A 22,607-nucleotide genomic window follows, 5' to 3' on the forward strand; every position below is an offset into this window, starting at 1 on the left:
CTCTTCCGTGATGGCTGGAATTTCCCCGTCTGCCTTCTCCTCGATATCATAACTCTCCTCTTTCTGTTCTGGGAACAGAGTTGATACAATTTTCCCGAGTAGCACTGGACAGGTAGGCGATGGCATGGGCTGGCTCTTCAATCGACTCATGACAACCTTATATGGCCTGCCCCACGGGTCGCTGTCAACCTCACTGATAAGCTCTTTCCAGCTCTCGGTTTTGGCTTCCTTGATGGCCTTTTTGAGTTCTCTTCTAGCGTCCTTGTGTATGTGTGTGTGTATGTGTGTGTATGTGTGTGTGTATGTGTGTGTATGTATGTGTGTATGTGTGTGTATGTATGTGTGTATTTTTTTTTTTTTTTTTTTTTTTTTTAAAGAGTTCAGGGGAAATGCTTTATGCACTGATAGACAAGAAACCCTCATGTTTCCTGTCCCTCGTGTCGGACTCCCACCGACTAAAACCCCTCGTCTCTTCCTCTATGGTCTTTGTTTTCTCCTGCGGTACTGCTGGTGGCTTATTACTTCACAGGAGAGACCATTAGCCGTAGCTTTTTCTCTAGTTCTATGCTTCCGTTTCCATTGTTGCGCTCCTGGCGCGCTCTTCTCTTCGTAGCTCCTTCATGATGGCGGTAATGAAGTCGCAAATTACGCTCCAGGTTGATTCCGACGAAATCATATGTTCCACCAAGGTATCTGGCGTGAGTTGAGTGTTTAACTTTAATACAAGGGTATCTCGCGATACACTGAACCGTGGGCACTCAAAAATCACAAGTGACACCAAGGTGTCACTTGTGATTTTTGAATGCTGAACACGTGATACAAGTGACACCAAGGTGAACAAATATAGTGAAGTATCACTTGAAGGGGCTGAACATCTTGTTCTGCATATGACATGTGAGGAGGAGAAGAAACAGCAGCTGCAGAATTTGTTGGAATTACATGGCGGCTTGCTGCAGGAATTGGGCGAATTTATTAGAGGAAAGTCCAATGTCCATAAGGCCATCCACAGTAAGGTGGCGAGTCTGACATCCAGTAATTACCCATTACCCTTTACCACTTACACTTTAGCAGCTGTAAAAATGTACTGGTGTACATTTTTACAGCTGCTATGCACCACCCAGTTGGACTCTGGACGAGTTCCAGGATTTCCTTACCATGCTGGTTTCAGATGCGAAGGATCGCTTCCCGGTAGCCATTGCCGGCGATTTCAACGCATGGGCGATGGACTGGGGCAGCAGGAGGACGAATGCAAAGGGGCAAGCCCTGCTTGAGGCTTGGTCGGCCCTAGATGTGGTCCTACTCAACACAGGTAGTGAGCCAACCTTCGTCAAGGGAGAGTCCTCATCTATAGTGGACCTCACCTTTGTGAGTAGTAGTCTAGTGAAGGGAGACCGTTTCTCGTGGAAGGTGACGGACATTTACACCCACAGTGATCATCAGGCCATACTGTGGGAGATAAATGAGGATGCGAAGCGAGGGGTGAAACCACCAAGATCGAACTCAAGGGGCTGGAGAGCCAAGCTGTTCCAAGCTGATCTCTTTTGCGAGGCATTGAACACTAGTCCTGTGAATTATGGAGACGCGACGGAAAAGGTGGAGGAGGTCATGCGAAGGGTAACTGAAGCATGTGATGTAACTATGCCGCGGAAGAACTATAATGACAGTCGACCTTCGGTACACTGGTGGAGCGAAGGGATTGCAAGTCTTCGAAGTAAGTGTCACCAGGCTCGTAGACTAGCTCAACGGGCCCGAGGGAAGCCCACGTTTGCCACAATGGAGGAAAAGTTCAAGGACGCTAGAAGAGAACTCAAAAAGGCCATCAAGGAAGCCAAAACCGAGAGCTGGAAAGAGCTTATCAGTGAGGTTGACAGCGACCCGTGGGGCAGGCCATATAAGGTTGTCATGAGTCGACTGAAGAGCCAGCCCATGCCATCGCCTACCTGTCCAGTGCTACTCAGGAGAATTGTATCAACTCTGTTCCCTGAACAGAAAGAGGAGAGTTATGATTTCGAGGAGAAGGCAGACGGGGAAATTCCAGCCATCACGGAAGAGGAGATGCTCACTGCAACAGCAAGGGTGAAAAACAACAAAGCTCCTGGCATTGACGGAATCCCAAACGTGGCCCTGAAGATAGCCATCAAGGCTGCACCTGCGATGTTCCTTGATATGTATAATACATGTCTCGAGGAAGGAAAATTCCCGGATAAATGGAAATGGCAGAGACTAGTTCTACTGCCTAAAGGAAAAAAGCCTCCGGACGAACCATCATCGTATCGTCCGCTCTGTATGTTGGACACGGTTGGAAAAGTCTTCGAAAGGATCATTTATAACAGGATCGAGGATGTCGTGGATCCCTTGCTGGCGGAAACCCAGTATGGTTTTAGAAAATCCCGCTCTACGTTGGATGCCATAAGCGAGGTGGTCAGTACTGCAAAAGACGCAATATCAGGAAAAAGGTATACAAGAGGCTCCAAGCAGTACTGCTTGATTGCCACACTGGATATCAAAAATGCCTTTAATTCAATGAGTTGGAAGTGTGTCATGGAGGCTCTAAAGGGGTTTAATGTCCCATGCTGTCTTCGGAGGATGGTGGCGAGTTACCTACATAACAGGTTTCTAGTGTACAACACAGAAGACGGACCGAAGACGTATAGAGTGACTGGAGGGGTTCCCCAGGGCTCAGTACTGGGGCCACTCCTGTGGAACATCCTCTACAATTCGGTACTGCTGCTGAGACTACCGCGCGAGGTGCGCCTCGTGGCATTCGCTGATGACTTGGCGGTAGTAATTACCGCTAAACTTGTGGAACAAGTCACCGCTATATTCGGGGAGGCTTTCTTTGCGATCAAGAAATGGATGTTTTCTGTCGGATTGCAATTGGCAGAACATAAAACTGAAGCGCTTCTCGTTTCAAGCAGAAGGCGGTGCGAGAAAGTGACTCTTTACGCCGGCAATACCGAGATCAAATCGCGGCCGTTCATTCGGTATCTTGGGGTGACCCTAGACACCAGGCTAAATTTCAAGGAGCAGGTGGGGCAAGTCAGTGGCAAAGCTTCTTTAGTGGCTTCCACACTGCAACGGCTTATGCCCAATGTTGGTGGCCCCAAGCAGAAAAGAAGACAACTGCTGGCATCGGTTATAACCTCAGTGCTAACCTATGGGATACCCATATGGGCTGATGCACTGCTGAGTAAGGGGTATCGAAGGAAGGTAGCAGCGCCATACCGGATTAGTGCTTTGCGGGTGGCAAGCGCTTTTCGGACAGTTTCCGAGGACGCCATAAACGTGATTTCGAGTATGTTACCAGTGGAGCTCCTGGCAAAGGAAAGGAAGAAATGGTATCGACAGGAGAATCCGGGTGAGACCAGAAAAGAAATAAGAGAAGAGAGTTTTAATGAATGGCAGAGATTGTGGGACACATCAATGAAGGGAAGATGGACGCACCGGCTTATCCCAAACGTGGCGAAATGGATAAACCGTTCCCACGGGGAGCTCAATTACTACCTCACGCAGGTGCTATCAGGACATGGGTGTTATCGTGCGTATTTGCACAAATACAAGCATGAGGATTCGCCGTACTGTCCAACGTGCCAAGGAGTCGAGGAGAATCCTGAACACGTGATCTTTGAGTGCCCACGGTTCAGTGCACTCGAGATGCACTTGTGTTAAAGTTAAACACTCAACTTACGCCAGAGACCTTGGTGGGATCATATGATCACGTCGGAAGTCACCTGGAGCGTGATTTGCGACTACATTACAGCCATCATGAAGGAGCTACGACGAGCAGAGCGCGCCAGGAGCGCAACAATGGAAACGGAAGCATAAAAACTATAGGAAAAGCTACGGCTAATGGTCTCTCCTGCGAAGTAATAAGCCACCAGCAGTACCGCAGGAGAAAATAAAGACCACAGAGGAAGAGACGAGGGGTTTTAGTCGGTGGGAGTCCGACACGAGGGACAGGAAACATGAGGGTTTCATGTCTATCAGTGCATAAAGCATTTCCCCTGAACTCTTTATAAAAAAAAAAAAAAAAAAAAAAAACACACATACACACACACATACACACACACATACACACACACATACACACACACATACACACACACATACACACACACATACACACACACACACACACACACATACACACACATACACACACATACACACACATACACACACATACACACACATACACACACATACACACACATACACACACATACACACATACATACACACACATACACACATACATACACACACATACACACATACATACACACACATACACACATACATACAGTTGGCATCGGATTGCGGATTTCGGCGGAACAACGAAGGTTGTCGAACAGAAGCCGATAAGGTTTGCAGCAGGTACACGTTCCACTTCTACGCAGACCAAGAATGTGGAAGACAAGGCTACAAATACGATATCTACCCAGACCCGGCGCGAGAAACGAGGTGTGCGGGAGAGCAATACAGGGGCGTCGGAGCCAGGGGGATCTGAAAAGGGTCTGCGCGTAATTGCAGCGGGGAGCGGGAGAACTCAGCTGATGCCGCAGCCGGCGGGTCAGGTGGAAGTGAGGGAAAAACAACTAGAGGAGTATCCGCAAATTGTAACACCGGAGGAAAGTGAAGGTGAATGGCAGGTACTGAATAAGAAGAGGAGGCCTCAAAAGAAGGACAAGCTAAAAAATCCGCAACGGCCGGCCAAACAGCGCAGAAGGGCCATGCCGAATGCGCTTATTGTTGAGGCGAAAGCCGAAATGAGCTACGCGGAAATCCTAAGCCATATGAAGAAAGACCAAGCGCTGAATGATGTAAGCACCTCAGTGCATAGGATCCGTAGGACAAAGGGTGGTGGTTTGCTCTTTGTTCTTACGAAGGAGAGCACCGAAAAGGCGTCTGAACTGTGTTCTGTCATGGAGAAGGCTCTGGGTGGGAATGCCACCATCAAGTGTAAAACGCAAGAGCTGGATGTGGAAATTAAGGACATGGACGAAGTTACTACAAAGGAAGAAGTTTTGGAGGCCATCCAGCGCGACCTTGGCGAAGGCTGTGGCATAACCCTGGCATCGGTTAAATCCCTCAGGTTTACGTACGACAGAACCCAGACTGCGGTCGTAAGACTGTCAGCACTGGTGGCCAAGAAGCTCTTAGAGCGCGAGCGCATCCGCATTGGATGGACCTCTTGCCGTATAAGAGAGATAGTGAGGCCCCTGAAGTGCTTCAAGTGCTGGGGCTTTGGCCATCTGTCTAGAAACTGCAAAAGTGAAGTAGACAGGTCAAGATGCTGCATCAAATGCGGTAAAGAAGGTCACAAAATCGCGGAGTGCAAGGCGGATGCGCACTGTGCCCTATGTGATGGCAAATGTGACATGGAGCTTGCTAGCCATATAGCAGGCAGTCGTCGATGCCCGGTGTATGTGCGGGCACTCCAGGTTGCTGTTAAGCTCAGGAAATGAGGGTACTGCAGCTAAACCTCCAACATTGCAGGGTAGCACAGGATCTGCTCATGCAGACGGTGCGGGAGCTGAAGCCGGACCTGGCCATCCTCTCGGAACCCTACAGGCATCTGGATAACCAACCTTGGGTGTTCGATGGAACTGGGATGGCTGTGATCTGGTCCTGCGGGAGGTCTCCATTTCAGGATACTGGCTGCCAGACGGACCAAGGTTTTGTGAGAGTAAAGGTCCAGGGTGTACATTTTTACAGCTGCTATGCACCACCCAGTTGGACTCTGGACGAGTTCCAGGATTTCCTTACCATGCTGGTTTCAGATGCGAAGGATCGCTTCCCGGTAGCCATTGCCGGCGATTTCAACGCATGGGCGATGGACTGGGGCAGCAGGAGGACGAATGCAAAGGGGCAAGCCCTGCTTGAGGCTTGGTCGGCCCTAGATGTGGTCCTACTCAACACAGGTAGTGAGCCAACCTTCGTCAAGGGAGAGTCCTCATCTATAGTGGACCTCACCTTTGTGAGTAGTAGTCTAGTGAAGGGAGACCGTTTCTCGTGGAAGGTGACGGACATTTACACCCACAGTGATCATCAGGCCATACTGTGGGAGATAAATGAGGATGCGAAGCGAGGGGTGAAACCACCAAGATCGAACTCAAGGGGCTGGAGAGCCAAGCTGTTCCAAGCTGATCTCTTTTGCGAGGCATTGAACACTAGTCCTGTGAATTATGGAGACGCGACGGAAAAGGTGGAGGAGGTCATGCGAAGGGTAACTGAAGCATGTGATGTAACTATGCCGCGGAAGAACTATAATGACAGTCGACCTTCGGTACACTGGTGGAGCGAAGGGATTGCAAGTCTTCGAAGTAAGTGTCACCAGGCTCGTAGACTAGCTCAACGGGCCCGAGGGAAGCCCACGTTTGCCACAATGGAGGAAAAGTTCAAGGACGCTAGAAGAGAACTCAAAAAGGCCATCAAGGAAGCCAAAACCGAGAGCTGGAAAGAGCTTATCAGTGAGGTTGACAGCGACCCGTGGGGCAGGCCATATAAGGTTGTCATGAGTCGACTGAAGAGCCAGCCCATGCCATCGCCTACCTGTCCAGTGCTACTCAGGAGAATTGTATCAACTCTGTTCCCTGAACAGAAAGAGGAGAGTTATGATTTCGAGGAGAAGGCAGACGGGGAAATTCCAGCCATCACGGAAGAGGAGATGCTCACTGCAACAGCAAGGGTGAAAAACAACAAAGCTCCTGGCATTGACGGAATCCCAAACGTGGCCCTGAAGATAGCCATCAAGGCTGCACCTGCGATGTTCCTTGATATGTATAATACATGTCTCGAGGAAGGAAAATTCCCGGATAAATGGAAATGGCAGAGACTAGTTCTACTGCCTAAAGGAAAAAAGCCTCCGGACGAACCATCATCGTATCGTCCGCTCTGTATGTTGGACACGGTTGGAAAAGTCTTCGAAAGGATCATTTATAACAGGATCGAGGATGTCGTGGATCCCTTGCTGGCGGAAACCCAGTATGGTTTTAGAAAATCCCGCTCTACGTTTACAACACAGAAGACGGACCGAAGACGTATAGAGTGACTGGAGGGGTTCCTCAGGGCTCAGTACTGGGGCCACTCCTGTGGAACATCCTCTACAATTCGGTACTGCTGCTGAGGCTACCGCGCGAGGTGCGCCTCGTGGCATTCGCTGATGACTTGGCGGTGGTAATTACCGCTAAACTTGTGGAGCAAGTCACCGCTATATTCGGGGAGGTTTTCTTGGCGATCAGGAAATGGATGTTTTCTGTCGGATTGGAATCGGCAGATCATAAAACTGAAGCGGTTCTCGTTTCAAGCAGAAGGCGGTGCGAAAAAGTGACACTTTACGCCGGCAATACCGAGATCAAATCGCGGCCGTTCATTCGGTATCTGGGGGTGACCCTGGACGCCAGGCTAAATTTCAAGGAGCAGGTGGGGCAAGTCAGTGGCAAAGCTTCTTGTACACAGTGCTCCATGTCACATTTGCCATCACATAGTGCACAGTGCGCATCCGCCTTGCACTCCGCGATTTTGTGACCTTCTTTGCCGCATTTGATGCAGCACCTTGACCTGTCAACTTCACTTTTGCAGTTTCTAGACAGATGGCCAAAGCCCCAGCACTTGAAGCACTTCAGGGGCCTCACTATCTCTCTTATACGGCAAGAGGTCCATCCAATGCGGATGTGCTCACGCTCCAAGAGCTTCTTGGCCACCAGTGCTGACAGTCTTACGACCGCAGTCTGGGTTCTGTCGTACGTGAACCTGAGTGATTTAACCGATGCCAACGTTATGCCACAGTCTTCGCCAAGGTCGCGCTGGATGGCCTCCAAAACTTCTTCCTTTGTAGTAACTTCGTCCATGTCCTTAATTTCCACATCCAGCTCTTGCGTTTTACACTTGATGGTGGCATTCCCACCCAGAGCCTTCTCCATGACAGAACGCAGTTCAGACGCCTTTTCGGTGCTCTCCTTCGTAAGAACAAAGAGCAAACCACCGCCCTTTGTCCTACGAATCCTATGCACTGAGGTGCTTACATCATTCAGCGCTTGGTCTTTTTTCATATGGCTCAGGATTTCCGCGTAGCTCATTTCGGCTTTCGCCTCAACAATGAGCGCATTCGGCATGGCCCTTCTGCGCTGTTTGGCCGGCCATTGCGGATTATTTAGCTTGTCCTTCTTTTGAGGCCTCCTCTTCTTATTCTGTACCTGCCATTCACCTTCTCTTTCCTCCGGTGATACAAGTAGCGGATACTCCTCTGGTTGTTTTTCCCTCACTTCCACCTGACCCGCCAACTGCGGCATCAGCGGAGTTCTCCCGCTTCCCGCTGCAATTACGCGCAGACCCTTTTCAGATCCCCCTGGCTCCACAGAACCTTTATTGCTCTCCCGCGCACCACGTTTCTCGCGCCGGGTCTGGGTAGATGTCGTATTTGTAGCCTTGTCTTCCACATTCTTGGTCTGCGATGAAGTGGAACGTGTACCTGCTGCAGACCTTATCGGCTTCTGTTCGACAACTTTCGTTGTTCCGCCGAGCTCCGCAATCCGATGCCAACTGGATGTCAGACTCGCCACCTTACTGTGGATGGCTTTATGGACATTGGACTTTCCTCTAATAAACTCACCCAATTCCTGCAGCAAGCCGCCATGTAATTCCAACAAGTTCTGCAGCTGCTGTTTCTCCTCCTCCTCACTTGTCATATGCAGAACAAGGTGTTCAGCCCCTTCAAGTGATAGTTCACTATATTTGTTCACCTTGGTGTCACTTGTAGCATTAGATGCTACAGGGGCCGAGTGACCAACCCCTGCAACACTGCGGTCGTTGGATGACGACGCCTGGGAGCCCGCTTGCTCACTCCCTAACAGCGCCGGTACTGGGGTATCCCTCCCCTGCACCGTAACCAATTCCTTCTTTTGTGTGTATGTGTGTGTGTATGTGTGTGTGTATGTGTGTGTGTATGTGTGTGTGTATGTGTGTGTGTATGTGTGTGTGTATATGTGTGTGTATATGTGTGTGTATATGTGTGTGTATATGTGTGTGTATATGTGTGTGTATATGTGTGTGTATATGTGTGTATATATGTGTGTATATATATGTGTGTATATATGTGTATATATATGTGTATATATATGTGTATATATATGTGTATATATATGTATATACGAGGGTCATCCGGAAAGTAGTACCCGTTCGTGAAATAAAGACACAAAAGTAAATATTAACAAACATAAAAAATTTTATTTGAAAGAGGATACTTTAAACTACTTCTCAACATAATCTCCAAGCAAATTAAGGCATTTGTCATAACGTGTGACAAGTTTCTGTATTCCTGCTGCATAGTCCTTCGCCGCCAGCTCATTGAGATACGCGAGGGACCCATCTTGCACAAATTTTTGCATAATGCAGATGGTGTTTAACAATTTCATGAACAATTGTTCGAGAAACATTGGGAAAATGCTCACAGATGTCATCAATTGTGACGCGCCGATCGTTCCTCACGAATTCGTCAACTGAGCTCACCAGTTGGTCTGTAATGACAGACGGTCTCTCCGAACGCTCATCGTCGTGTGTGTTCCCCCTCCCCATGTTGAAGTTGCGACACCACCGCCGAACAGACGACTCGTCCATTACATTGTCTCCATACACCTCCTTTAATTGGCGATGAATATCACATGGGCGAACGTTTCTTGCATTGAGGAATTTAATCACTGCCCTCACTTCACAACTGGCGGCGTTCTCAATTTTTTTAAACATTGTAAACAATCACAGAAACAACACAGGCAATGCTAGCGTCACGCAACTTGGCTCAGAGAAGGCAGACAAGCCACTGAAGCTATCTGACCTCGTCCAGCGGCTACTCGCGTCGTCAGCACTTCATGCGGCACGAACGGGTACTACTTTCCGGATGACCCTCGTGTGTATATATATGTATATATATATGTATATATATATATGTATATATATGTGTATATATATGTGTATATATATGTGTATATATATGTGTATATATATGTGTATATATATGTGTATATATATACCCACTAAACTCCCAACTCTTTAGTGCCTGCCCCCCAGAAACCGCTGCTAGGCATTACTTTGGTGGGGCAGTCATGCCCTTTAGGCCACTCCCGATGCTATTTCAAGCTCAGATTGGCTCCTCTTCCATACTACTTTCTGCCTGTCGCCTTAGGCGACTCAGCTCCTCTACAATTTGTGATGCGAACGCGACCCCAGCATTCCAATCCGACTCGGACCTAAGTAGACAGGACCCTAGCCCTTCTGGTGTCATAGCGCCCTGCCAAGTGCCCTGCTCGTGCCTCGACGAATCTTGGGCACCGACACAGGACATGCTCTACGCTCTCGTCCTCACCTGGGCAAGCCGGGCACTCCGCACTTCCATACACCCCAATGCGGTGCAGGAAACTGCAAAAGTTGCCGTGGCCGGTAAGTACCTGGGTGAGTTGGAATGTCAGATGGCCATGTCCTCTGCTGATCCAAGCCAAGACATCTGGGACAATGCTATGCGTCCAACGGACCACCATAGCTTCATCCCACCTTAGCTGCCACTCTTCCATCAGTGCCGAAGACCATTGATGTCGGCTGTTTGAACGGGCTTGGTCCGGTCCTATATTCAGTCTTGTTCCGTGGTAATTCCTGGCGCGTTCTTGGGCCAGGAGATCCAACGGAGGAAGTCCTCCTATCACAGATAGAGCAATGTAGGATACAAAACGGTAGGCTCGTGTAACCCTGAGGGTCGCAGTTCTGTAAGCTCGTCTACAACTTGCTCCATAGCTTCTGTTTTTGCTCATTGCCTCGTACCATATTGGTGCATCATACATGATAATGGAGGTAACCACCGAAGCGAGTAGGTGCCGCCTAGGATCTTTCGGTCCTCCAGTATTCGGCATGATGCCTGCAAGTGCTCTTGCCACCTTCGATGCCTTAGTTCCTACCTTCTGGAGGTGCTCCTTGAATCAGAGCTTTCCATCAAGGGTCACTCCGAGATACCTCTTCACATCCGCCGTTTGTATTGCATTTCCTTCCACGAGGAAGGTGGCACTACTCCTTGCCTTGGTGCGTGCTATAAGTATTGCTTCTGTCTTTTCCATGGCGAGGCTGAAACCATGACTCTTAAGCCAGTCAGTGGCCGGCTCAATGGAGGAATCCGCCAGATATTCAACTTCCTCCATGCTTTTGGCAGTAACAACCAGTGCCACATCATCAGCAAAGGCCACGATCGATACTCTGAACTGAACAAGATCACAAAAAATAATTTTTTGAAATGCTTCGAGGATTAGAAAAAACGTTTGCATTGTCGTCGGTGTCATAGACTAGAGTACAACCTTATGCAAGTAGAGCGGCACCTCCAGGCGCTCTAATGCCTCCATTACATCCTCCCATCTTGCCGTGTTCAAGGCATTCCGGATGTCCAGTGCGATAATAGCACACATTTTCCTTGTGCCTCGACTACCCTCAATAGCATCCGTTGCTAAATTCATTATGTGGCCTATGGCATCAATGGTCGATCGACCTCTTCTGAATCCAAACTGTTTATCAGACGAGCCCCCAGCCTGTTCCACAGCCGCCTCAAGCCTATTAAAGATTATTCACTGGAATAGTTTTCCTACTATATCAAGCATGCAGAGCGGTTGATAAGAGGATGGCTCTGGGAGTGGTTTGGCCTGTTTCAGAAGCAGTAACAGACTGCCTTTTCCATGCTTCCGGGAAGTGTCCTTCTCTTAGGCACTCATTGAGCATCTCTTTACGTAAGCCACGGTCTTGCAGAGCAGCCAGCCTTGAGGCCAGCCTCAGGACTCCATCTAGGCATGAAGACTTGCCTACTGCTATCCTAGAAGCCGCCACTCAAAGTTCGGCTTAGCTTACCTCAGTTACTTCTTCTGTGTGTTGAAAATTTCTTAAGCCTGTCTCAGTTGCCCTTTGCTGCTGCTCCAGAAATAAATGTCTAACGACCCGGCTCAGAAAGTCTGGACAAGATGGACTTGTTCCACTTCTGGGCTTGATCTTATTCATGACCATTTTGTATGGTCTGCCCCACGGGTCGCGGTCGACTTCCTCACAGAGCTCGTGCCAACACTTTTTCTTTGCATCCTTGATAGCTCTCTTCAGTTTTCTGCAGTTTTCTTTGTAATTCGCGTGATACTCCTGAAACCGCGGTCTATCTTTCGCTCGCTGCTGAAGCCTTATGGACTGCAGGCATTGTCGTCGTATTCCAGCAATGTCGTCGTTCCACCAGTGCACCGGAGGATGGCTGCGTGCATCAGCTTTTATGGCCATTGAAGCATCACAAGCCAGCGTAAGTACTTGATTCAGGAGTCGCGCTCTTTCCCCTGCAGTGCCACTGCTTTCGTGTTCTCCAAGGATGGAAAGGAAAACTTCGTGGTCGAAAGTGTTAGTATCCCACTTCCTCCGTCTTTTCGTCTCCCTTCTAACAATTTCACCGTCTTTTTTTAGTGTGAACAGGAGGGCCTGGTGGTCGCTTCCTGTAAAATGGTCGCTGACTGCCCAACTATAACCTGCCCCCATCAACCTGGGGTCGATGAAGGTGAGATCGAATATGGACGACTTGCCAGGCTTCATATACTTAGCTGCTGCCCCTGTGTTCGCGAGCTCTAGCTCCAGCGTTGCAACAGCTTCAAGTAACGCTCGACCTCTGGCATTAGTCTTTACACTACCCCACTCACTCTGTCACCCATGCGTTGAAGTCTCCCGCTATAACCACTGGTAGTCTGGATTGCCGAGCGCTGGCACCAATGTTTTCAAGGAATCTCGCGAACTCCTCGAAATCATCACTAGGTGGGGAATAGCAGCTATAGATACGCATACTCGACACTTCCACCCACGTGAAGCCTCGAACGTGAGTTGCAGCTCGACTAGATATGTGGAGTCTTCCACTCACCCAAAAGGCTGCTGTACCCTTGGAGTCCGATACCCAGTTTGCCGTGTTCGGGTCCTTATACACTTCGCTGATGATGGCAATATCTGCCTTTTCTTGAACCAAGGTTTGAAATAGCAGATCTTGGGCCACAGCGCAATGGTTCAGGTTTAATTGTACGAACTTAACCATTTTCTGTTCGCATTTCCTCCTGTAGTTCAGTCCGGTTTTTCGAACAATTAGCTGCCTTATGGCCTTCTTGGCGACAACGGAAGCAGTGGTTCGTCCGGTCTACCGTACTCGTGCATTCGTGTGATATGTGGCCCACCTCATGGCACCGGTAGCACCTTTTGGGCACCCGCCGCAGGCGGACTCTGCAGCTAACCCAGCCGATTCTAATTTTCCCTTTCTGGAGAAGCTTCCTCGCTATCTCCGTCGGTAGCCGGACGTTGGCAGCCAGCGTACCACTGTATGCTGCCCGGAGCTTAACACTATCGGGCAATATTGCCCGTGCCCACTTCCGCAGTAATGGTCTCAACAACCTCTTCTACGGTCGTTGTCTCATCCAGGTCCTTGATATTTAGGAACTCCGAATGAGTAAGCAGCTGCACTTCCGCTGTTCCTTTCAGTATAACGACACTGTTCAATGCAGCTCCAGGGACTCTGGGCCAGGTCGTCCGAGTTCTAGGAGTAGCTCTCCTTTTCTTGTGCGTCTTATGTGGGTAACTCTATCCCCCAGTGTTACCAAACATGGTGTCGCTTTCACGTGGCGCAGTATCTCTGCGTATGAGCTTCCCTCCATCGCCTTAATCTTAATAGCATCCGGGCGGGGTGGTCTCAACCTGATTTTGGGCGTCTCGTCTGCCTCCTTCGGTTTTTTTCTTGTATCGCCAGCTCTGGCTTTTCGTCGACCTTTTTCTTTCTTCCTCTTCCCTTTCTGACGACCGTGGCCCAGTCACTGGCTTGGGCCTTGGTCGTAGCCCTACTATTCTCCTTTTCCCCTTTTCTCTGAGGAGGTGGCGCTGACATTGGTGAAGGCGGGTCATGGCCCGCCAAACTCCGTCGTGCGCTTTTTGGGCGGAAGATTAGGGATGTCTGATCTGTTGCATCCCGGTGACGAATTTCTTCCGTCCTCACACTTCCTATGGTGCTCGTCAGTTTGGCATATTCATTGAGGGCTCTATCCATAGCCCGAGCCATCGTTTTGATCTCCTTGTGAACCTTGTTCTTAGGGAGAACAAAATCTAATAGTGGCTGCACTTTTTCTTTCAACCGATTGAAAGCCTTCTCGGCTTCCTTCGGTTGTGGGTCACTTGTAGCATTATATGCTGCAAGAGCCGAGTGACCAACTCCTGAAGCACTGCGATCGTTGGATAACGACGCCTGGGAGCCCGCTTTCTCACTCCCTAGCAGCGCCGGTACTGGGGTATCCCTCCCCTGCACCGTAACTTTCTTCTCTGTGTACTCTCCATATTTGGTTTATTTTCGGGGTTCCTTCCCCTATTTGGCTCTTCTGTCCACCCCGGGTATTTTATTTGCCTGGCGCCCTCAATTTCTAGTGAGCGTTCCCCTATCCGCAACCTGGGGAGGCGCCGGATAGGAGAAGCCAACGAAACTCCACACCGGCGTGTAGTGTGTGTATGTATGTGTGTGTATATGTGTGTGTGTATATATGTATGTGTATGTGTGTATATGTATATGTGTGTATATGTGTGTGTGTATATGTGTGTGTGTATATGTATATGTGTGTATGTGTGTATATTTGTGTGTGAGTGTATGTGTGTATGTGCATGTGTGTATATGTGTGTGTATATGTATATGTAGATATATATATGTATATACATATATAATGGGTCAGCTCAATAGAAACCAAATAAAATAGCAACATTTAAAAGGAAACTCACACGGCAAATTGTTTGAGCTTTCCGCCCTCTCAGAGGCCTTCTTCAAGTGAGACTGAAAATATGCTGGAGAGGGGAAAGGGTTATGGGTGGAGAGGGGAGGTCTGAAGCAGGGAATGCTGGGAAGGAAATTAAATATGGTGGATAATGGTGGGAATTTTGAAAGATCGGAAAGCTAATATGCAGGCGGATTCTCGAGTTCTCACCTCTATATTGGTGGTACAAAATAAAATTCACCGCTCCACCCAACCACACACACCACATAAAAATAAGCACACATCTGACGCAGGACTCAACCTTTCCACCACCTATATCCCCAGATCACACAGATTGAAAACCTTCTTTAAAAAACGGTTTCCAATTTTACATGACAATGACGCGACCTCATCCTTACTACTCCAATGCCCATCTATATCATACAGGGTCGCACCCAAAAGTGGTAGGACTGATTTTTTTACAAGAATTTTATTGACGATATACTTACATCGACTTAATAATCTTCAAAGTATGCTCCTTGAGCTGCTACACACTTGGTGTAACGTTGCTCCCATTCCCGGTACGCCCGCTGGAAATTTTCTTTGGGGATACCGTTGATGACCCTCGTCGAATCCTCTTGAAAGGCCTTTATCGAGTCAAAAGGTCGTCCCTTGAGCTCTCTTTTCATCAGGGGGAAGAAGAAGAAGTCCGGTGGTGCTAGATCGGGAGAATAGGGCGGGTGCGACAACGTGGCAAAGCCGTATTTGGCCAGGAGCTCTCTGACGACAAGCGCGCCATGGCACAGCGCGTTGTCATGATGAAGCACCCAGCAGATTGCGATGGCCGGTCGGACTTTTCACGCGTTATCGGAGGCGGGTGAGCACCTGCACGTAAAAGTTCGCATTCAAACTCTCCCCTGGTGGGACAAACTCCTTGTGAACCACTCCATGACGGTCGAAAGACACAATCAACATCGTTTTGATTTGCTCATGCGAGCCTTTTTTGGACGTGGGGACGCGGAAGTGTGCCATTCCGCGGATTGTATTTTCGTTTCGGTGTCATATTGAAAAACCCATGTTTAATCACCAGTTATCACATTGTCAAAACGATTTTCATCTCGGTGCAAATTGGCTAACAGTTCTTCGGAAATGCGCACACGCGTTGCCTGTTGGTCGACACTCAGAATTTTCGACACCATCTTGGCGCACACCTTGCGAGGGCCAAATCCTATGAAATAATGCGTTGGAAGTTGGATGCAGACAGACCCAACTGGTCTGCAATTTCTTCACTGGTTAAGCGTCGGTCTGTGTTCAGCAGTGTCCTCACTGTCCACATTCGTGTCGGTTCTTGCCGTCGACGGCCGTCCGGAACGATGGTCGTCTTCAACGAGCTCCCTTCCCATTTTAAACAACTTGTGCCACTCAAATACTGTGGAACGGCTTAAGGCAGTGTCCCTATTAGCCTGCTTGATCATATCGAGGGTCTCAGTTGCCGTCTTCCCAGGTTTCGCACAAAAGTTCACGGAATAACGTTGCTCTAAATTCAGATTCATTTTGTTTTTCGACGCGGACAAAAAACTTGCTTCACTAAAAACGGTGTCCTCACTCAACAATAGCCCGCAGGCGACTGAGGTTGGTGTTGGTCTGTTGAAAAGAGCCCCCGGCACCTTACCCTGCCAGGCAGGTCCCCTTCAACCGCTCCGTTCGTGCCAGAGAAAATCAGTCCTACCACTTTTAGGTGCGACCCTGTACAGACGACCCATTAATCTCAAAAACCGTCTGAGATCCACCAACCCTTTCGGCCCCCCGCCCCCCGTGACTTATTTCCTAATATTTCCCCTACTTGCAACCGCCCCCGATCTAAAACCTGTCTACTTATTAGGTCTACGCCCCTCTCCTACATTCCCTCATTGCCCCCTCAACTCGTTCCCATGCTAATTGCCTCTCAAAAAACATGATTTATCTTTTGTAATGCAGACATTGCACTTCCTTTTACATAGGCAAATGCTTTACCCCCTTATTCATTTGAATGAATAATAGAAGGGGGAAAAAGTTTGTCCTGGCGCAGGTTGGACCTTGAAACTCAAACCCGGATACATGAAGAACTATCGCTCGCAGAGAAAAACAAATTCCGTCACGTGAAAGAGGGGGGGCATTTTCCTTCATATGCAATCTAATTGCATCACGTCAACCTAACCCATGCAGGAAAAATCTTGACCCAAGGCCATCGCATCTTATATCTCGAGAACTATTGGTTGCAGGGAAAAACAAACGGTGCTACGTGAAAGAGGAGGCAATTTTACTGCAGAAAGATGCCATATAGTGTCCCCTTTATATTGTTCAATATATAGATTTCATCAATTATCTCGTTCAATAATGACGATAACAACAAATTAACGACATTAATCGAAAGACAACGTGATTTTACGTAAAAAAGCTGTTTGCACTTTTTTGATAGCACTTAAAACTAGCCCGTAAAAAAGTTCTTTAAACTCAGTTTAAGTCAACTTTAAGCTCGTTAATTAAAGTTCTCCAGACCTAATTTTTGAAAATCCCGATTATTCTCTTTGATTCCGCTTCACTATTCCCTCATTCTATCCCGATTATTCACAGTCTCCTTCTCCTATTAGGAAATTGGCATTTTAAGCGGGGGTCATGAAGAGAGTAGAATTGCGTTAACTTGGAAACGCCCATCCCTCACCCCCAGCTTTTATTGTTTTTAACCTCGCATAAACTAGTCCATCCTGGTTCTCGGTCGAGAGATGACCAACTACTGGCGACGAGGATGACATCAAGTTCTCCGATGCGTTCATACCGACGGTTGGAGCGAGACTGATTTCCAAAGTAAGAGCGAATCATTAGGAATATCTCTACTTGATTGATGAAGTGCGCATGCGCGTAATACGGATGGTCTTTGTCCCTTGATCGACTGAAAATAAAGATAACCGACCAATCGTAGGAAAACCCAGCAGTCCGGCATAGGAACCGGCTTCTAGAAAATTCAAGATGGCGTGTTTCAGGAACGGCTTTTCCTATCTACTACCCTAGTGCTGCAATATCCCATTGGCCGTTACCAGGATCTAAACACGTGAGGTTACAACGTGACTCCTCCCACTTCCGTAAATAAATGACCTCGCCCGATAAGCTCATTCTCTGTCAACAAGAGCGTGAAAATTGACTTTTTATGTGCTGGCTGGGGTGACGCATATCTGCGCGTGGAGGGAATAGAAGATGAGGAGGCGTACTCAATATGCATCCCGAGAGAAAGAATCGCAAATAACCATTTTATACTATCAGTTTCTTTCCTAACTACGTACTACTGTGTGTTCCGACACCAGAACCGCGAGTTTGATGTCGTCGGTCATAAAGTGAAATTTTCCGGCTTTCAAGATGGAAGTGGGAGAGAAAACATCGTGAGATTAAACATCACCCATGCATCTGACATCTCCGATCCTGAGAAGCGCCTAAAGGCTGAGGAGCAGCTTCCCTTTATTTGGCTGGAAGTGTACGAAGCATACCGCCCGCAATCGAGAGTAAATGGAGGATATGTTCCAGAGCGTCGAGAAAGAACTGAGTTTGACGGTGAATTGCACTTTGTTAGCAAAGGAGAGTGCTTGGAAGTTGACGGCGTGAAGCCAGTTTGCTACACGGACCATAAAGAATCGAAAGTGCGATACTTTACCACGGGCCATTTCAGAGGCACCCGCCTGAGAGTGATCAAATTTGTACTCAAATTTGAAGATGAAATGTTTGTATATTAAAGTAAATAAAAGTGTATTATTGAACATTGTGTTTTTATTTATCATTTTATGGGATATAAGGTTAGAAATAAAACACAGGTACGGCTTTTAATATTTATTCTAGCATAAATACATTTTTAATGGTGATGATTACAACAATAATAATTTTTCCATTTTTCAGTTAAAAATTTTATTTTGAATACACCATTCAGGCAACTTGAAACCGTTTTTTCTTGCAAATTGAGTGGTATTCTGGTGTGAATTTAACAAGCATCCTTCATGCGTAGTTAATTTCTTGAGCGAGGGACAGCCGTACAGCTCGAGATTAGCAACACAAGTTCCCTCAGGAAGAAGACCGTTTAAGAAAGATGCATTTTGTACGCCCTTGGTAAATAAATATTTATATGGCCTCGTATTATTGGATAATACACTCTCCAATTCAGAATAATCCACGTCTCCAGAATATTCCGCCAAGCCGTGATAATTGTTTCGCAGCCAAGTCGACTCTTAAGTATAAAGAATTCTCGCCGGTGATTTAAATAACCACGTATTGCAACATTTTTTCTGGACAGTGATAATTGCCAATTCCTTGACAATAAATTTTCCATCGATGGTTATAAATCCTTGAAATTCGATAACGGCACTCATCGCGATGTATGTCCAACTTACAAGGTTTTTACACCCAATGCCAGGGGTTGAACTTACATCAAGACCTTTTAACTTACAGAACTTTCATTCGTGCCAGAGGGTAAAAAGTCACACACAGGCAGTCAATTTTTTTTAGTCATCAGGCGAATCATACGCTGAGTACCATCTCCAATTCAAGCCGCTATATATCACAATTTGTGATATTATTTGCTAATTTATTTGCGAGAATGTTTTTTTGACGACTATCCAAAAGCCTCCGAAGAAATAGATTTATCAACTAGGAGAGTTGTATTGGAGCCCCCCACTCATCACCATTCAAGTTGAAGGTGTTTTTCGTTAAATTGCTTTTCACAACCAAATGTCATTTCTAAAGTAATTTGCATATGCAAAGCAGGGTGACGTTAACACACCTTTTTCTACCGTATAAAAGTACACATTTACAGTCTATCGAATTCAAGATGCATTCCCATTCACTTTGTGAAAATGTTACACTTTTTTACCGTTAAATTGAACCACTTCTTCAAAGTCACTTACGTAACCAATGCAGACGCTCTTTGTCTTTGCCTCGTTCAAATAATACACCGTTTGAAGAATTAAATTGTTCAAAAGTCGAGGCGGAGAGATAGTCGAATGTCTAGCAGGTCTCTTTCTCTTCACCGGTGGTGGCTGGAGAACCGCATCTACTGACGGGAGCATCACGACTGAAGTCAAGCGTGTATGTAAATAGCTTAAGAATTCGGAGATGGAAGAGGGCATGGGGAACAGTCATCTGGGCAGGGCTCAACCTCAGACTTGAGGCGGTTGTATTTGAACCACTGCGCCAGCGAGTGCGCGTTTCTGAGGGCACAAACGCTACTGCGCAATTTATGACAGGGATTCAGGCAGGAAAATGAGGGGAAGGTACATTTCTCGGGATGGGGGCAGGCCAGATCCTTTTCCATGCAAATGAACGTGCGCCCCATGAGATCGGAGAGAAATTTGCACTCTGCCTCGCTAAATGCGCGAAGCCCCGTGGCCCCCTCTATTATGGCTTCCAAAGCTGGGGCCAACTCGATGTGTGAGATGAAGCCGTGCTCAAACGAGGTCTCCTCGATGCAATGCAGTGGATCTTGAAATCAAAGCTTCATTCCTGCAGCTGAGCTTTCCGTGACGACGAAAGCTTCCCCAGAAAAGGCGATTGCTTTCATAATCGACGGCTGCCATCTCCGTCACTCCCCCCTTTGAAAAGCACACGGCCACGACGATCTGCATCCTTCGGCTTTACTCTTCCGCAATGGATGTTTTCCTCACCAATGCGCCCTATTTATTCTGGAACAGCATTGTTGAGCTCTGGGGTGACATCTGGCTCGTCATAGTCGGTTGAATGTCAGAAGGAATAGCTTAAAGGCTCGGCAGTCGTTGAGATGGGGAATGGTTTGGTGGAACTGGTTGAGGAATTTGTGTAGTTTGTGTCGTAAAGATTTACTCGCGGTATAGAGACAGCAGTATTCACCACAAATATCCGAATGAAAGCTTTGAATTTGTACGCGATGTTGAGTGACTGAATGGTTTCAAAAATTGACGTACGTTCGCTACGAAGGGAGACAGACCATAAGAATCAAAATACTGGGCTGAATGATTGTCCAAGTATATCCCCACCCAGTGAGAACCCGGTGAATTAGAAGAATCTAAATTAACTATGCAAACTCCATTTTGAGGTGATTTAGGTAACCTATCAGATATATAGACTCCACGGAATATTTTAATTGTCTTAATGACCTATCTATCTGCACGCTATCCATGACTAAAAGTTTGCGAAAATTTTCCTGTCTTTATCTATTTCCAATGTAGCGTCACACTGCAAAAAGAAGACACGTGACTGTTTTTGTCAACTCTCGCTCGAATTTAGCCTCCATTCTCAGCAAAGCTCTATCTCCTAAACTTATATAATCCTCATTCCCAGAATTGTCGGGGGCTAGATTAAAGAATAGCACGAGATAACCGTGTCCAAACATTTCGTACGTGATTTGATTGACTCTGTCAGCGTGCTTTACTCCAGTACCCGAAAATAATGTATCGTACGCACGTGCCCAGTATTTTTTTCCGTAGAAATTACACTCCAAACCTTTCGAAGGAATCTGAGCACCGTTTAAAAACATTGAAAAATTCTCTAATGAATAATGAGATAAGGCGAACGGATTCCTCATCACACTGCCCGCAAGTGATTCATTATATACCATTGCAAACACGATTGTGTTAGGTATCCGTCCAACAATAGCATTGTCGATATTTAGGGTTCGACCTCCGGCAGGTATAGTAAAAGTCTCGTTCAGTTCTTTTGTAATGATATTTCGCAATTTTTCCACTTTGTAATATTTTACTATGCGCCACCAATATGGACGGATTGATTTCAAAATGTTGCACGGAAAGAGTAGCGTCGAGAATTTTCAAAACTCCTTCTCCCTCCATGAGATAGGAGGGAGGTTCAAGCATTCCCCTAATTCCCACATCGACTCGATCCAGCAATAGTTGCGACTGATTGAACACGTCCACGTGCAATTTACCGAATAGTTCCACCTCGGTGCTATTCTTGAACCATGATTTTTGTTTCGTCTACCCTGCATTGGAAGAATCCGTCTTATCGATATCATTTCCCGTATCCAATGCCCAGCCTACAATACGCAGATGCGTTCTGCTCGCATCGACCCCATAGTGTAACGCGTTTTCGAAATAGCTCCTATAGTGATAATTATCCTCGGATGGTGTGAATCTCGGTAAAGTCAGTTAAATTCTTTTTAGTTTAACTTTAAGTCTCAGATAAACGCTATTCAAGTCCGTGTACGCATCTCCAGAATCTTTTATTAGAAATTCGATAACGGCTCTATTATCCAACGAAGAGATGGGTTGATATGATACAAGTCGTTTCGAGAGAATGTTCGTCCGTATCGGAGGATTGGGTTGGAAAATGTCCAGCGAACTCAGCATGTGCTCACTAATTATAAATAAAATATCACTCGGCGCGACCTTTCCTCGTTTCCGCCTTCTGGTCGAATGCTGTTTTTTCTTACCACCAACAGGTTTTATTTTATTTAGGCCTTGGACGTTCCAAGTACCTCAATCGTCCACCAGTCATACCTTTCAAATTATCCTCGGCCTTGCGTTTCTAGTTCTGCCCCGCCTCGTTTATTCTACTGCGCAGTATGTCCTCTACCGGTTTAGTCCCAAGGTCCGCGAGAGCTGCCGCTCCCGCACTCGCTGCTTCCTTACCCACAATTTTTAGTCCACTGAACAGTTGCGGCTTGGCAAAACGCCACAGACCTGTGAGAAAACTTCCAATACCTCGTCCCTTTTGTACCCTTTACGAAGCTCTATACAATGGTCCAATCTCTCTCCCCAACTGCATCGTATAATAACTGTAATATCGGTCCACCACCGATGCCATCTCGACGCAGAATGATAAACTAACGTGAATTAGTTCTTT

At 47.2% G+C, this 22,607-nt stretch overlaps 1 protein-coding gene across 1 annotated transcript; it reads right to left on the reverse strand.

Annotated features, from left to right (window-relative positions):
- Nucleotides 1-10,964: 10,964 nt before the first annotated feature.
- LOC139696473 (uncharacterized) lies at nucleotides 10,965-13,075 on the reverse strand. Its single transcript, XM_071595257.1, has 4 exons — nucleotides 12,908-13,075; nucleotides 11,875-12,693; nucleotides 11,334-11,561; nucleotides 10,965-11,240 (listed from the first exon to the last, which is right to left on the reverse strand). Exons 1-4 carry the CDS (start codon nucleotides 13,073-13,075, stop codon nucleotides 10,965-10,967), a joined length of 1,491 nt encoding a protein of 496 aa, XP_071451358.1.
- Nucleotides 13,076-22,607: the final 9,532 nt, after the last annotated feature.

This window comes from Hetaerina americana, unplaced genomic scaffold (genome assembly GCF_022747635.1).
Source record: "Hetaerina americana unplaced genomic scaffold, ioHetAmer1.1.p SCAF_7, whole genome shotgun sequence".
Taxonomy (NCBI): domain Eukaryota; kingdom Metazoa; phylum Arthropoda; class Insecta; order Odonata; family Calopterygidae; genus Hetaerina; species Hetaerina americana.